At 42.8% G+C, this 18,040-nt stretch overlaps 1 protein-coding gene across 1 annotated transcript in view; it reads right to left on the minus strand.

The window, feature by feature from the left end:
* The window catches only part of FAM107B (family with sequence similarity 107 member B), a 212,328-nt gene extending 203,993 nt beyond the window's left edge, over window positions 1-8,335 (minus strand). Inside the window, exon 1 of the mRNA XM_052650681.1 lies at window positions 7,751-8,335. Coding sequence (XP_052506641.1) covers window positions 7,751-8,161 — 411 coding nt within the window. The 5' untranslated portion in view covers window positions 8,162-8,335. The remainder of the gene's footprint in view (window positions 1-7,750) is intronic.
* Between the last annotated feature and the right edge of the window lie 9,705 nt (window positions 8,336-18,040).

An 18,040-nucleotide genomic window follows, 5' to 3' on the forward strand; every position in this document is an offset into this window, starting at 1 on the left:
GTTGTTGTTGTTTTTTAACAGCTAGCCTAGAATTCTGTTCTATCTATTAGGATCCATAGGGGAAAAGGGAAATTTTCATTCTAAAGAAATTGCAAGAATACTGGTTTTTACTAGGAAGAAATGCAGCCTAGCAGAGTTGTCCCTAATAATGCTTAAGTAAAGAGGATGCAGAGTTAGGGTGGGATGAGGGTGAGACAGAAATTCACAGTATGATAAACTTGTGTGACACACAAGTTTACAGTATGATTCTAAATAACACTGCCTTCAATAGAAGGTATTCCCAAGGCTTGGCTTCAAGGCAACTTTAAGACACTGAAACTAAAATCAGTTTTTTTGAATGAGACCAGTTGCCTATGGAGGTGAATACCTCCAAGAGTTTTTCTGCTGTCAGGTATCCAGGAATCTCTCCAACACCAAATAACAATTAACATAGCCTTGATGTAGCTTCAAGAGAGCATGGCTGGAATCTGATTCTAACCATGGAAGCTGAAACCCAGGTAATTAAACTATCCCAGGTCTTAACAAAGACTGTGCCAAGAAAAGAGGAAGGATGGGCATGGAGCCTAGACCAGTTATTGGCAGCATGAGTTCTGCACAGCCCAAGAAAGTCATGCTTTAGCTGGTTAAACTGAGCTTCCCAGCCTGCTGGAAAAGTTACCTTTAGAGAGGAAATGGACCAGATGCCTAACTCTACTGAGTCCTAATTTCCCCATCAGTAAAAACAGTAGGAGGTGAGTTTAGAGAGGTAATGAGACATACTTTGTTAAGGACCTGTGGGCCACTGTTAACAGTTGATTTTTACCCTGAGGGAATGAGGAAGCCATTGAAGGGTTTTGATCAGAGGAATGATTGGGATTGTCAGGAAGTAACATTGTAGAAGGATTAGAAGGATCAAATGAGTTTATCCATGGAAAGCATTTAGCACCACCCTAAACTATTAATAGTGCTCAAAAAGTGGTAATAATGATTGCAATTACCATAATAAAGTGATGCTATCAAAGTGGCTCCTCTTCACCCAGGCCAAATCATGAAGAAATAGAAAATCTGAATAGATCTATTACTAGTAAGAAGATTGAATCAGACACCAAAAACTTCCTAATGATGAAAACCCTTGGGCCAGATTCACTGGTGAATTTTACCAAACATGCAAAGAGTTAACACCAATCCTTCTCAGAATCTTCCCAAAAACTGAAGACAGAGGAACACTTCCTAGCTCATTCTATAATGTGAGATAATTTTCTCCCTGATGTGCAATTCACTGATTCAATGGACATGAATTTGAGCAAACTCTGGGAGATAGTGAGAGGATAAAGGGACCTGGCATACTACAGTCCCTGGGTTTGCAAAGAGTCGGACGTGACTTAGTGACTGAACAACAATAACCAATTCAAAGATACTACAAGAAAAGAAAACTAGAGACCAATACCCCTGATGATTAGTGATGCAAAAATCCTCAACAAAATGCTAGCAAACAGAATTCCACAACATATTAATAGGATTATACCATTACCAAGTGAAATTATACCATTTATTCCTAGAATGCAAGGATGGTTCAAAATACAAAAAAGAAAAAGAAAAGAAAAGAAATCAATCAGTATAACAACATATTAACAGAATGAAGGGAGAAATATGATCATATCAATTAATGCAGAAAAAGTGTTGAGAGAATTTAATACCCTTTCATGATAAAAATACTCAACAAACTAGGAATAGAAGGAAATTACTTCATATAATAAAGGCCATATAGGAAAAACCCACATTGTACTCAATGGTAGCATCATACTCAGTGGTGGAAGGCTGGAAGTTTATATTGTAAGATCCAGAACAAGACAAGAATATTCACTTTTGCCACTTCTGTTGAACACAGTATTATTGAATAGTATTGAATTGTGGTGTTGGAGAAGACTCTTGAGAGTCCCTAGGACTGCAAGGAGATCCAACCAGTCCTTTCTAAAGGAGATCAGTCCTGGGTGTTCATTGGAAGGACTGATGCTAAAGCTGAAACTCCAATACTTTGACCACCTGATGTGAAGGGCTGATTCATTTGAAAAGACCCTGATGCTGGGAAAGATTGAGGGCAAGAGAAGGGGACGACAGAGGATGAGATGGTTAGATGGCATCACTGACTCGATGGACATGGGTTTGGGTGGACTCCGGGAGTTGGTGATGGACAGGGAGGCCTGGCATGCTGCAGTTCATGGGGTCGCAAAGAGTCGGACACGACTGAGTGACTGTACTGAACTGAACTGAACTGATTGAAAGTTCCAGTCAGATCAATTAGACAGAAAAAGAAATAAAATACATCCAAATTGGAAAGGAAGAAGTAAAATTATCTCTGTTCACAGATTATAATGATCTCATATGTATAAATCATAAGATTCCACAGGTATACACACAACTATTTAAACTAATAAACTCAGCTAAATCACAAGATCAAAAACCTATGTACAAAATTCACCAATTGCATTTCTATACACCAACAATGAACAATGAGAAAAGGAAATTCAGAAAACAATTCAAAAAGAATAAAATACTTAGGGATAAACATAACCTGGAAGGCAAAAGACTTGCATACTGAAAACTACACAACATTGCTGAAAGAAATTAAAGAAGGCACAAATAAACGGAAAGACAAACTATATTCACAGATTAGAAGATCTAATATTTTTAAAACAAAAATACTATCCAAAGTGATCAACATATTCAATGCAATCCCTATCAAAATCCCAATAATGGTAGTTGCTAGGGAGTAGGAAGGCAGGAGAAGGCAATGGCAAGCCACTCCAGTATTCTTGCCTAGAAAATCTCATGGACGGAGGAGCCTGGTAGGCTGCAGTCCATGGGGTCACTGCTAGCCGGACACGACTGAGCGACTTCACTTTCACTTTTCACTTTCACGCATTGGAGAAGGAAATGCCAACCCACTCCAGTGTTCTTGCCTGGAGAATCCCAGGGACAGCGGAGTCTGGTGGGCTGCCGTCTATGGGGTCGCACAGAGTCAGACACGACTGAAGCGACTTAGCAGCAGCAGCAGCAGCAGGGAGTAGGAAGAGGGGCTGATGGGGCCAATGGGGAGTCAGTGTTTTACGGATACAGAATTTGAGCTGGAAAAGATGAAAAAGGTTCTGGAGACGGATGGTAGTGATGGTTGCAGAACAACGTGGAAGCAGTGACAGCCTGAGCCTGCGAGACTTCAACCAGACCACCACATGGGTCCTGGGCATGTCTGTGCTACCACTTCTCTGCCTAGTAGCAAAGCCAGCCTGTTACAAAAAGCAGCGCAGTTAGCAGCTTCAGTATGGGCTCTGTCTCCCTTCCCTTTTGCAAAATCAACTTTTAATTAAAATATCCAGGGATGATTTCCTGAACCACATTTACTTTCTCTTCCTGTGTCAGGATGGCTACTTTGTTGAAGTAAGAACTAGACGAAAACCTACTGCTGCTATAGAAAGGCTTTCTGACACTACCGAACTATTCTGAAGCCCTTAGTTGGGAATACCCCTGTGCTCCAGTGGTTTTAATAAAACCCCAAACTTCCAATGCATGGGGCTTGGGTTGAATTCCTGGTGTGGGAACTAAGATCCCATATGCCTCACAACATGGCAAACAAACAACAAAAAAATAGAATCCCTTAGTTGCTTCAAGTGAGAGCTGTGTGTTTCTTACCCTGCCAGCTTTGTTAAGGGAGAGGGAAAGACAAGAGACACAGCACCATTCATCTAGGAAGGGGGCAGAGTTGAGTCTGATGCACAGTGATAAAAGAACAAAGTAGAAACCCTTCTCCTCCATATATTCCATCCCCCTGTGTCTTCCCAAGGCTAAAATGAGAGTCTCTTCCATGTGCTCCTATGGCAGCCGGTGTTGACCCATTAGCCTTCTCATACTGCACTGATACTGCCTGTTTACCTGCCTGTTTACCCAACTGTATCTCCTCCCACTAGAATGTAAGCAGCTTCACAGACTGTATCTTAACCCCTCTTTGTTTCTACCACTAGGGCTGTCCTGGCACAGAGTAAAAATGCAGTACTTCTTGGCAGAAAAAGTCAACATCCTACTCTTCCATTGACTCTACAATCCAACCCATTATAAGACTTTTCTACTTCAAGACCACTAAGAAAGAAAAAAAATTATAATCAGAAGATAGCGGCAATTATAAGACACATTCCAAGTTTGGGATTGTTGTCACCATCCTGGATGAGGGAAGAGACCACCACGAAAGGTTGAAGACTAAACTGGTACCACTTCATAAATACAGATGTGCACACATCTATTTACACAAACGAAAACCTTTCCTTTTTAATTAGTTCACTTGGCCTCCCTATCTTGAGCTGTCCTGCTCAGACCAGATGTTGTTTCAAATTTAAATGACTCACCCTCCTCTCTAAACCCCAGGAAACTAAAGATAAATAAAGAGACTCATTTCTCAGCTATGATTATGTTCTAAAGTTGAGTTCTTTTCTTTCTTTTTTTTTTTAAGAGTATTATTTGTTGCCTTTACCAAGGCAGCTTAAGTGATGAGGATCAGTGCATCCAAAAAGGAAATATTTTTGCCTTCAGGCAAGACTGTAATAAAAGAAGCTCATTCATCATCTGCTGAGGAGAAACATGTCACAACAAAATTACTAGGTAATGAAAAATCTGGGCAATCCTGCGGCACTTCTAATCGTAAGATCTCAAAGCAATCCTACACTATTGTTCACAAAGCCTTGTCATCAGCTGGACGCAAAGTAGGAAGCATCTCTTTTCATAGTGTTGTACACTATGAAACTAAGAGAAAACAATGTTAAGCAAATTAATAAAATATTATTATAGACACAGACACATTTATATATAATTATATGTACATACATGCACACATAAAATTTTAATTAACTGCAAATCAAGTGAGATCACATAAGAATACTTACTTGTAAATCCTCAAACACTACACAAATAATAATAATAATAAGCAGTGGAAGCATGTTATAATTCAGAGGATAGACTTTGGAATCAAACAGAACTGGGCTTTAATCCTGGGTCACTTCCTCCCTCTGTGAACTAGGGCAAGCGTCTTACCCTCTCTGAGCATCAGTGTTCTCCTCTGTAAAATGGAAATCATAAGAACAGTCCCCTCATTGTAACCAGGTAACGATGGAATATTCTGTGTAAAGCACTTAGAAGAATGGCTGGCATACAGCAAGTACTCTGTAAATGTTAGCTCCTCAAATCTGAACCAAAGAGAAGCCATTTACCATGCCCATGGAATCCCCTTCTTCTTGTACATCCTGACAACTGAATTTTGCAGTGTTCCATTTCATCACTCCCAGTTTGATCTTGCCTTCCTCCCTATTCAGTTTGGAACCCAGAGTCCACTGTGGGATCCTTTCTTCTCCACCCCTCTCACCCCGCCTTCCTGTTGTAACTTCTGTGACCATCCTCAGGCCCAGATAATTCCAATGGCCTCTCAGCTCCAGTCTTCCCAACTTTAATTCCTCCTACATGGGTCCATCTATTTATCTTCCCAGAATGAAATCCCAGGCATGACATTCCCCTGCTCAAAATTCTCAAAGCTTCCCTACTGCCTTCTCATGATAGCAGTCAAACCACTCTGGGCCTCATTTTTCCTTTCCAGATGTCTCTCCAACTTGGCCAGCCTGATGCACCTGCCTATTCCTGTCTGCACCCCCCCACATTCAAGCTTCTGTTCACACAATTTCCTTTTCTGGCAAAGCCCTTCCCTTCATCTCTGCCCTTAAAAATCCTAACCCTTCTTCTAGTTCAGTTCAGTTCGGTTCAGTCGCTCAGTCGTGTCCGACTCTTTGTGACCCCATGAATTGCAGCACGCCAGGCCTCCCTGTCCATCACCATCTCCCGGAGTTCACTCAGACTCACGTCCATCGAGTCAGTGATGCCATCCAGCCATCTCATCCTCGGTCGTCCCCTTCTCCTCCTGCCCCCAATCCCTCCCAGCATCAGAGTCTTTTCCAATGAGTCAACTCTTCGCATGAGGTGGCCAAAGTACTGGAGTTTCAGCTTCAAAATCAGTCCTTCCAAAGAAATCCCAGAGTTAATCTCCTTCAGAATGGACTGGTTGGATCTCCTTGCAGTCCAAGGGACTCTAAAGAGTCTTCTCCAACACCACAGTTCCAAAGCATCAATTCTTCGGCGCTCAGCCTTCTTCACAGTCCAACTCTCACATCCATACATGACCACAGGAAAAACCATAGCCTTGACTAGATGGACCTTAGTTGGTAAAGTAATGTCTCTGCTTTTGAATATGCTATCTAGCCTGCTCATAACTTTTCTTCTAAGGAGTAAGTGTCTTTTAATTTCATGGCTGCACTCACCATCTGCAGTGATTTTGGAGCCCCCCAAAAATAAAGTCTGACACTGTTTCCACTGTTTCTCCATCTATTTTCCATGAAGTGATGGGACTGGATGCCATGATCTAGACCCATCCCAAATTTCACTTCCCCTGCAATGTACCTTTCCAGACACTCTAACCTCCTTGAACTGTCTTCTGTGTGTCTCTCTTTGGGGCACTTACATTCAGCCTTGCAGTGTGTGTGATGGCTGGTTCCATCAAAAGCCCTGCCTCACCTCTTTGGCCTATCCTTGGCTTTGCTCATACCAGTAGACAATAGATATGGATGTTACCCTGCTGTGTTTCATTGGTTATATTTGATACATTTATTTATCCAGAACCCCTGTGTCACAATATGCCTCTAAAACAGAAAGATGAAATCAAATCAACCCCTGTACTTGCTGCTATGTTTAGCAACATAAGGTGGGTGCTGAAGTGCTGGAATCTCTACCCAAAAGAAATTCTTCCAGCTCATTAAAATAGTACATCATTAGTTCCTTTAACTAATGCAACAAATATAATCTTAGCCATAACATCCACTATGCTGACTATGGTATTACTATAAAAATATCTTACTCTGGATATGGGTATAAACTGAAAAAATTGAACAAAAATTATTTGATGTTCTGTTTGTTTTGGATTTTGATTTAGAAAAAAAATTACAGTTCTTGCTCTAACAGAGGGCTTGGTGAAATCCTTGGTTCAATCTCAGAATAGCAAGATGTGGACAGTACAGCTGAGCTTCAGTCATTTAATATAAGCCTGTAGAGTGTCAAATGAAACTATTTTTAAAATCATGTTTTGACCCTGTCTTCACTCTTTGGCAGTTTTCACTGCTTAATGAGACTCCTTAGGTTCAAACCAGCAAGTCAGATGGAAAGTGATTTTGTTAGACTAGATAGAAAAAATAATCTTGAAAAAAATCAGAATATCTTAACAGCGGATCCTCTCATTTTTTTCAATCTGGTCCTAAGCAAAATGGCCAGGAATACAACCCCAAAATGCTCAAGGAGTATCTTTGGAAAACATCATTCAAGAAAGCCTACCTCTATCCTGCCTCTCCAAACTGAGATTATCAAGAACTCTGAAATGATTTCGTAGCTCAATCCAATAAGAATATTTAACAGTTAAAATTCAGTAATGCCAGAAACAGGAAAGTAGATATGTAAATAACTCAAGAGGCTGCCTGTTAAAAGCAGCAGCACCATTTCTTTTTCCCCCCAAATAATTCCCTTCTCTTGCCTGAAAGTCTCAGAAAATGATCACTTCCTCTCACTAGCAAGAGTTTCCCCGATGTTTTACTCACTAATAATGCTAAACAGGTTCATTTCCATTTGTTTGGCCACCAAACATGAAATTCTCTCCCAACTCCATTTCTTCTACAATAGCATTGGAAACACTCACCACTGGCATTTCAATAATTGATGGTCTGGGAATAGAAGGCTGAAAAGTAACTGCTTCATGAACTGATCCTCCATCCGGAGACCCAGGCAGATCCTCAGGGGTGTCAGCGGGCTGGACGGCAGAGTGGTTGCTTGAATTCCGGTTTGTGCTGCCATTTGTCTCTGAATGGGCACCTGAATCTCGCCCTTTCTCTGAGGTGCCTTCTTCACCTCGCGGGTGACTTGGGTGTCGGCCCGCTTTGGCCTTGGGCTGAACATGGATGGTGGAACAGGTATCAGCTGCGCTGGCCTGATCTAAGGGAGCAGTCTCCCTTGTGTTCCCAAAACAAGCAAGCAGAGCCGAGCATGGGAACGGATGCATCCTTGCAGACGGAGACTTCAGTCTTTCAGCCAGCCTTGCCTTCCACGTGGACATGATCTGCAGCGAAACATTGCAGAGTTCACAGGGGGAAAGGAAATTGTGTAGGGATTCTGATCACCTCGTTTCCGTATAGCAACGGTTTCCTTGCCTGAAGACTTTTAGCGGCTGCGCCTTAATAGAAGGTTAGGAAATGGCCAGGCCACCCGCCCGAGAATCGCTCAGCAGCCAGCCCCCTGCTTCGGAGACGTCCATCCCTGGCGATTTCACGCTCTTCCTTCCTTGATGCCGTCAGTGGCTAAAGAAAGCTGTCTGTGAGGCGTGTGGTTGGCTTGAGTTACAGTCCCTGGGCAGGGCAGTCGCTTCAGTGTAAGGCAGTGCCAAGTCAATGGACAGCTGCTTCAGATTACCTTGGAGGCATAAAGATAATGTAGCTGATAGCATCTGCCATAATAGCGTCAGCCCACGTATCAATAACATCACAGCAGCCACATAACCTTCTTCAGTTACCCCCTTCAAATATTTATTCCCCCCAACAAAACAAAACCACCCAGTTACCTATCATGAATGAAGACCCCCCAAGTGGGTCCTCGACCCTGGTAGCTGCTTCATTATTAAAACAGGAGGTAGACTTGCACCTTTTGTCTGGAGAGGTCCATGTAGTGTCTGATGTCTCCAGGACTTCTCTCGATCTTTTCTGAATCTTCTCCCAAACAGGCTTCCAGTATTCAGGATCCATATTGTGTCTCTTCTGACTCTAAATAAGACTTTGCTAATTTGTTTTATTCCTGGAGTAGGAAATGGCAACCCACTCCAGTGTTCTTGCCTGGAGAATCCCAGGGATGGGGGAGCCTGGTGGGCTGCCGTCTATGGGGTCGCACAGAGTCGGACACGACTGACGTGACTTAGCAGCAGCAGCAGCAGAGCAGTTGACACAAATATTATGCATGTGTGAATGTGTGTTCTGTCCATCTACTATGTATATTATTTAATTTTGGAAAATAATGCCCTTTTGAGCACCGATCTCCTATTTTTCAGCACATTAATATGTGAGTGGTAAAAAATAATAAATTATAAGCACATTCCAAGATAATGCTCAAAAAAACTGAGATTTGTTTTTCCTTAGCCAAGCATCTGCTAAGAATGTTAGAGAAATAGAATACTGTAATGGTTTTCCCATGAATAGTGACTTTCAGGTCAAGATTTCAGGGTATATTGGCAATTCTAATTTATTGTTTTGCTCTCTCTTTTAATATAATGTCAAGATGTGCTTTTAAGCTCAAACAGGTGGTAGAGCTTATATCATGAATTCCCATTTTGTGGAGACTAAAACTGATTCATTGAAATTTCAAGATTCTAACAGAAGATTAGGTTGTTGAGAAAGGCCGGTTGAAAGCTCAAAACCCCTGCTATTCTATCTGGTCTCTGAGCCCCACTGGACCTGACAAGCCTCTCACTGAAATAACAGGCTTCCCAGGTGGCTCAGTGGTAAAGAATCCACCTGTCAATGTAGGAGACACAGAAGGCATGGGTTTGATCCCTGGGTTGGGAAGATCCCCTTGAGGAGGAAACGGCAACCCACTCCATTATTCTTGCCTAGAAAAGTCCCATGGACAGAGAGCCTGGTGGGTTACAGTCCATGATGTTGCAATAGAGTTGGACACAACTGAGCATGCGTTGGGAATATTGTCCCAAGCAGGCAGCCATATTCATAACACAGAGGTCAGATATGGTGGGAGGGAGAGTACAGGCAACATCACATGTGGACTTTAATTTTAGTCTTGGCCAAATTTTGTAAATAAAATCTAAAAAGCTACCATTTACTTAAAGGTTACTGTGTAACAGTCTCTCTACTAACCCAGGTATACCAGACTTCCCAGTCTGAGGAGATCATTCACCTTTTAATGCCCTAGTACAAGCAGTACAAATCCCTTTTCATGGAAGCAGGAAGTCCAGGCTTTTAGCAGGCTCCCCCACCAGGTATTCCTGAGCTGCCTTGGGACCTGCGTCTTCTGTCTCTTCTGCAGTGTTTGCTACCATGCCCTCTGGCAGGCTGACCCGGTGACCCTCCCTCCTGTGCTCCCCCTCCTCAGGACCCTTCCCCCAAATGGCTCACAACAAAGGGAGGCTGGTGGTTAACAAGACTTTACTGAGGACCCGAGGTGACAGGAAGGAATTCAAGAGAAGAAAAAAATTCATTCTTAAACCTGGTTTTGTTCACCCGTTCATCTATGCATTCAACTATGTGCTGAGCACCTTCTAGAACAGCAGCTTTCCCATGGCTATATTCTGTAGACTAGTGGGTAAGAAAGCTTCAAGCCCCTCCCTGAGGTCTCCTGTTTTATTCTTCTCTGCCCTGAACTTGCAGCCCTGCTGTGGGGACACCATACCCTGGGTGGTACCCCCCCCCACACACCCAACAAGGAGCATGCTCAGGAGCACAAGCCAGGGGGCAGCTCCAGCCCTGAGAATAGTGGCTTATTTTTATTAGTGTTGTTGTGAAGTCCGACCTAGAATAACAACATTTAACAGATAATGATAATTGAGTGTTTTTTATCAGACATGAACTTTAGCAGATTAACTCATTTAATCCTCATGACCCTAAGAGAAAGGTGATATTATTAATTCTCATTTTTACCCATTAGAAAAATGAGACACAGAAACTTAAGTAACTTGCCCAAGGTCACAGCATTGCCAAGGAAGAGAAGCAGGATTATGAACCCAAGAAGCTTGGCCCCAGAGTTCATGCTTTTAATTACTGTACACTATCACTTTCCAAACACACACACACACTCCAAAGAGGAACTTCCTAATAACCTTCAATCCAACACTCTACCTCTAGGAATTTATTCTATTAGTACAAATACACATGTGCATAGAAGTGTCTCCAAGAATGTTTATGGCAGCAGTGTTTGTAATCAAAAAGGTAATTGTTAATCAGTAGAAGACAAGTTAACTTATAAGAAAAAAGCCATACGACTGAATACAATGCAGCTATTAAAGAGAAGAATGTAGAGCCTTCCGGTTTAACAAGATGTACTGATGGAGCACCTGTATTTATATCATTGCCTTTCTAAGAAAGCATTAGGATAATAGTAATGGAATCTTTTTAAAAGCTGAAGTTCACAACACTAAAGAGAATAGAAAGGAGGCCACTAATATACAAGAAAGCTCAACAAGTTTCTGTATAACAAAAAGCAGATGAAACAGTACTGTTGCACGAAGGCGGACCCCTTCCAGGGCCTGAAACCGGGCTCTTGTCTAACACTCGAAAATGAATTGTCGGAGGAGACACATGTGCTGGCAAAGCAAGGGATTTTATTGGGAAAGGGCCCCTGGGTGGAGAGCATAGGGTAAGGGAACCCAGGAGAACTGCTCTGCAGCGTGGCTCGCAGTCTCGGGTTTTATGGTGATAGGATTAGTTTCCGGGTGGTCTTTGTCCAATCATTCTAATTCAGAGTCTTTCCTGGTGGCGCACACATCGCTCAGCCAAGATGGATGCTAGCAAGAAGGATTCTGGGAAGTGGACAGACACACGGTGTCTCCTTTCGACCTTTCCCTAACTCTACCAGTTGGTGGTGGCTTATTAGTTCCATATTCCTTATCAGGATCTCCTGTCATAAAACAACTCATGCAAGTGGTTACCATGGTGCCTGGCCAGGGTGGGCGGTTTCGATCAGTGTGCTTCCCCTAACAGTACTAATTAATTTTTAAAATAAAGCAGAAAGCCAGCATACTGAGTGGTACCTCATGGAAGCTCTTGGCTTGGATAGTAGAACTGAAGTGAGTGAAAGTTGCTCGGTCATGTCCGACTCTTTGAGACCTCATGGACTATTCAGTCTGTGGAATTCTCCAGCAGAATACTGGAGTGGGTAGCTATTCCCTTCTCCAGCAGATCTTCCTGACCCAGGAATCAAACCAGGGTCTCTTGCATTGTAGGCAGATTCTTTACCAACTGAGCTATCAGGGAAGCCCATGGAACTTAAGAGTAGGTCTGAAAATGTGGGTCTGGATATGGAAATCAAAAGTTCCTATCCCTCCTCTACCTGTGGGAAGACTATTAAACAAATAAATAAAAGAATGAATGAATGAATGAATGCTCAAATAAATAAACAAATCAATAAATACAACAAAAATTATGGTAGGAATCAGGGTCTTATTTAAACATCTAAATTATTCAATGAACTGTGTAATCAGTTCTTATCTAAACTATTGATTGAATTGTGTAATGAACTAGTCAGGATAACTAGAGTGGATGTCAATATCCAAGAATAAAGCCCCTCTAGTTCTTCATTTAGATGCCACATCATAGCAGAAAGCTTCCTGCCGGTTCACTAAAAGTGCACAGGTCAGTTGATAAATCACACCAACATTCACAGAGCTCCCTGTCAGCTTCAAACTCCTCTCTTAGGTAAAAATACAAATCATAAGACATCACCAGATATGTGAGAAGAGCTGCAACGTCAATGACAGCAATCAAGAAAAAGATCCAAACAGGCAAGGACAAGGGAATGTCAGGAGAGTTGGCAACCACATCTGCCATTCAAAGTTAGGGGCAAGTTTGCAGCAAACGACACTGCAGCTAGATTCTGAGTGATGGGGGAGGATAAAAGGGGAGAATCTTTGCAGCTTGAAACCAAGAACATTCTCTGAGTCTGCAGGAGTCATGACAGAAAGCCTAGAGAATCTGAACACGTTCATTCACTCTGCTCTTAAAACTGCTTACATAGCTATAATAATGTAAACACGATTCACACTTCTTGAACTCTCAGAATTAGTATACAGGCCAGTAGTGGCAAACTGGTGGCTCTCAAGCAAAATTAGGCCTCCAGAGGTGTTTTGTATAGCTGATGACATTTTAAAATTTTTATTGCACCTCTGTTAGATCGCAGAAACTACCACTCTGTTTCCTTCACTCAGTTCACAAGTTTATGTAAACAGAACCCTGCAGAGTTTATGGTCCAGGGTAGGTATTTGTTATTTTTGATGCCCAGCATCCTTTCCCTCTTTCTTTTGATTTCCTTTGGAGGAACCCCTTCTGTGCCTTGGGTGGAGCTCCAGACCTGGTTCCAGAGGTGGTAATTAGATTATCAGCATACCCAGGGTCCTCAGTTCCAGCAATGGGTTCAGAGATGAGCCTGAGAACACAGTGTTCCAATCCTAAAGAATCCTGAAGTTTGACTGGGAAGAAACTTCCTCTCTTTCCACTGAATTTATTGGATTTGAGCTTGAGAAAGTGAAAATCTGGAGCAGGTGCCAATATCTTGCCTCCTTGACTAGAAAGAAAGAAGCTAAGTCCTGACAACACCTTTAAATGAAGCTTTGCATCAGGCTGCATTTTCCCCCAATGCTTTGCTCTTATGTGAGCAAATTTCCTTTCCTTTTCCTTTTTCATTTGAGCTTTCTGTCACTCCCTACTGAAAGAGTTCAAATCAATATATGACCTACAGGGCTTCCCTGGTGGCTCACCTGGTAAAGAATTCACTTGCTATGCAGGAGACCTGGGTTCAAATCCCTGGGTTGGGAAGATCCTCTGGAGAAGGGAACGGCTACACACTCCAGTATTCTGACCTGGAGAACTCCATGAACTATATAGTCCGCATGTACCAGCAAATCACAGGAGAAGACTTCATTATGGTTGCAGAACAGAATGAGGACATAATCCACATTGGCAACGGCAAGCTAAAGAGGGAGCTGAGTGACTCTACTAAAGGGGAAAGTTGCAGAGAAGATGATATAAGTAGAGAGAAGGGTTAGGTTTGTTCATGTTCTTATAGTTCAAAGTCAGGAAATGCTTTCTATGGTGGATGCAAAGAGAAATAGAGTTAGGTGTGATGTTGAAGGCTGCCGAGGCCACCAAAGGGAGGATTGTAAATAGAGATGGAGCAATATTGGAAAGAGATGGTGTGGAGTAAGTGCTAAATGCTCACCTATCTTATTAGAAAAGTAATGGATCATGTCTAGCACTGATAAATAGAGACAAGCATGTTAGTTAGTGGGGTGGTTCATCATCCATCAGAGCAGACTGTCAATAGATAATATTTTAAGTCAATAAATTAAGGAATATAAACCTTTCACTTATAGTACAGTGCTGTTTATCAGAAAAACTAAAAGACAGATAGAAAGTTGCCTTGGAGCAAGGCAAGAGGTTCTCCTCTTGCCTTGCTCCAAGGAGATGAGACAGACAGTTCACTTTTGTTATGAACCCTTATGTATGGTTCATGCTAAAATCATGTGCAAGTTTTATTTTAATTCATTTTTTAAAGGAATAGAGTCAATTTATATGTCACAATATGGGAAATCCTCAAGATACGTTTTGAATGACAAAGCAAGTTGGAAACAAGTTATATATAATACGTTCCCAATTGTATTAAACTCATGTATATACCTATATATACCCTTATATAGATATATACATGAGTGTGTTTACATTTATGTAGAAAATTCGCAGAAGTATACCCTATAAAGTTAGTATCTGTCTCTGGAGAGAGGGCGTCTCAGTAAATGTCTGGCCTGGTAAGGAGACACTTTTCATGGTTTACCCTGTTAGTTGAATTTTTTAACTTTATGCAAATATTTTTCAATTAAAAAAAAAAAAACTAGCTTAGAAGCATTCCAAGGTAACACGGCACCAACATAATTATTTCTAGGCAGAGTCTCAGATAAAAGTTGAAGACTTAGCTGAAATGACGTCTCCAAAGAGAAGACTGACAGGGCTGATATCAGTCGCCTAAGAGTGAATGAAGTCATTCTGTGCCATCATCAGAATGCCTTAAGGATGTGAATCATTTTCCGTACAGAACTCCGAGGTGAAACACTAACGGGGGGGGGGGGGGGGGGGGGCGGGACATATTTACTTAAATGATGTTAATATATTGAGAAGCCACTGTGTGTCAGATTCTGAGTGTGGTGTTGTCGTGAGCATGAGCCAAACAAGACAGGATCCTTGCTTTCCTGGGGCTCCCAGGCCAGTGGGGCATGTGAGAGAGTGTGTCAAGTGGTAAGGGAAGCCCGCTGGCTCCCAGAAATGAAATGGGATGTGCAGGGAAGGACGACTGACCCACAGCCCAGGTCTGCAGACATTCACTTTCTCCTTGAAGATCCCACTCATCACTGCCCTACCACACAACCTGGGGCTGGTTAGAGGGGCAGAGGCCCTGCCCTCCCCTTCACAAATCCAGCCCAAGAAAACCACACCTGTCCCTCCTCCACGGCTCAGCTAATACTAGCCTATGGTTGTGATGGTTGATTTTAGGTGACAACCTGATCAAGCTAAGGATGCCCAGATTGCTGCTAAGACGTGATTTCCAGGAGTGTCCTTGAGGGTGTCTGCAGGAGAGAGGAGCATTTGAGGGAGTAGATGCCCCTCTCCGGTGTGGGTGAGTGCCTGCCAGGTCACTGAGAAGCCAAGAGCACAGAAAGCGGAGGAAGAGTGACTTCATTCTCTCTCTCTCGGGATGAGACATCCATCTTCACTGCCTTCGGGCATCAGCGCTCCTGGTTCTGACTTTGGGATTCAGATAGGGGTTTGCACCATCAGCTGTCTGATTCTCAGGCCTCTGGACTTGGACTGACTCACAGCAGCTTGCCTGATTCTCCAGCTCACAGACAGCAGGTCATGATACCGCCTGGCCTCCATAACCATGTGAGCCAATTTCTATAATAAATCTCCTCTCACATCTTCCTACCTAGGCATCTGAATATCTATGTGTCCATTGGTTCTCTTTCTCTGACGAGTCCTGACTAAATACATAGTGGTGTGGAAGCAGACTCTACTGACTACAAAAGGGAATCACAGCTCTCAAAACCCTGTTCTTTTTTTTTTTTTTTTTTCCACCAGCTGCTCTGTCTGTGTCCCAGAGCCCCAGGAGAGCCCTTCAGTGTCCCAAGGGCTTCCCACTTCCTCCTTCCTGTCTAGTAGCCTAGTCTTACCCTGTCTGGACTCCTTAGAGACTCGGCAAGAGACAAGGCCCCGAGAGAGGAAGGGGCACCCCTTCCTCCCGAGGGTCGCCTTGCTGGATGTTTCCTGCCGGAGAGTGATTGACTCTGGGAACATCCCCTGTCCTAACAGAAGACACGCCTTAGCCTCCAGGCCTTAGCCCACCTCCTAGTGAGACAAACAATCACCCCAGAACTCAGGGGACCCTCACCAGTCCCTGAAAGCAGCAGGAAGGACCAGCTTCTTCCTAAACATGGGGGAAGGAAGGTCACCTATAGGAGAGAGGAACAGCAGGGGAAAGGCAGGAAGCAGGTCCCTCAGCTGTCAGACCCAGAAACACAGCTGTGCTCCTAGTCCGGGCCGATAACAGTGTCATTGTGTGATCCCACATCCTCTCCCCCTCCTCATATTTATTTTAAAATCAAAGTGAATTAAAAATAAGTTTTAAAAGAAAACAAAGTAAAACAAAAGATAAATAAAAATATGCTTCCTTTTTTTTTTTTTTTTGGTAAAAATTTCTCAAACACTTCTGAGATTATTGAAAATGCCCTTATTATTTTTTTGCAAAATGAGATTGGACTATATATGTCTCAGATGAAGACTGTCCTTCCCTCGCATTTCCAGAATCCTCTTTACCCATATTTTTAATCCTCACACAGAAATCCCAGCTGATTACAACATAAATCCTTTGGGGGGAGTAAAAGCAAAAGCTTCTTTGCTTTCCACTCAAAAGCACAGCTGAAATTAAAAGGGCTGACAGATCAGGTAGGCTGAAAAAAGTCGACCCTCTCTGATGCTCAGCTAATCTCCAAGCTTCAGGATTATATTTTCATCATTACAGCTTCCACAAATACTTCTGGGAAATACTGATTTGTCAGGTTCCTAATTAGTCTCTTTCAGTGGGGGCCTTGATCTCGAGTAGAGTCTATATTCCCCAGATGTACCCATTTCCCAGATCCTTCCACCATTCTTCTTGGTCCACAGCCTGCCACCAAGGGGTGTATTCAACCCCCAGGGGTGACTATAAAACAAGCAGTGGGTGTTGGGAGCAGCACTGATGAGTTCACAGATAGAATATATCCTTAGGACAGTGGCTAGTCTATCTCATCACACAGTTACTATGATGTCTTTTTAAAAAAGTAGTTTTATTTATTTATTTTTATTTTTGTGCTGGGTCTTCATTGCTCTGGGCAGGCTTTTTCTAGTTGTGGAAAGCAGGGGGGGGGGGCGGGGCTACTCTACAGTTGCAGTGTGTGGGCTTCTCATTGCTGTGGCTTCTTTTGTTGTGGAGCATGGGCTCTAGGGAGCAAGGGCGTTAGTAGTTGTGGCACGTGGGCTCAGTAGCTGCAGTTCCCAGGCTCTAGAGCACAGGCTCGATAGTTATGGCACACAGACTTAGTTGCTCCGAGGCATGTGGGATTTTCTCAGACCAGGGATGGAACCCATGTCTCCTGCATTGGCAGGTGGATTCTTTACCACTGAGCCACCAGGGAAACCCTACTATGATATCTTATCCATAGATAGTCTCTGGATGTGTATAAAGTTTTGCTCTAGTAGTTTCAGAGTAAAAAGGCATCTGCCCTAAACCACATACCTCATGCCCTTCCCCAACAGCTGCCCCTGGGCAGTGGTTCATCCTGTATTCACATGTCACCTTACTTAGGACTTGCAGACCCTTGCAGTCTCCATCCTCCCAGGGGCAGGTGTGGTAACCATGCTTGTTTTCCTGTTCTACTGGTGGTGATGAAGGAATGAGGAGGGCAGGTCCCCTGCCAGTTGGCCACAAATTAGAAATCTTTATACTGTAGTAAGAAAATAAGAAAAATGATTCTAAAGCATCATATATGATCTCATTGGTTAAAAAGAAAGAAACTGAGTTTTGAATAAAAGGTGAGTATGTGTCTTGATATGGTTCAAAGGTTTTGTGCAAGTCCTAAGTGACTAAAGAGTAGTAAAATAACAGTAAAAGCCACTCAGTCATGTCCGACTCTTTGCGA

Source organism: Budorcas taxicolor, chromosome 13 (assembly GCF_023091745.1).
Source record: "Budorcas taxicolor isolate Tak-1 chromosome 13, Takin1.1, whole genome shotgun sequence".
Taxonomy (NCBI): Eukaryota; Metazoa; Chordata; class Mammalia; order Artiodactyla; family Bovidae; genus Budorcas; species Budorcas taxicolor.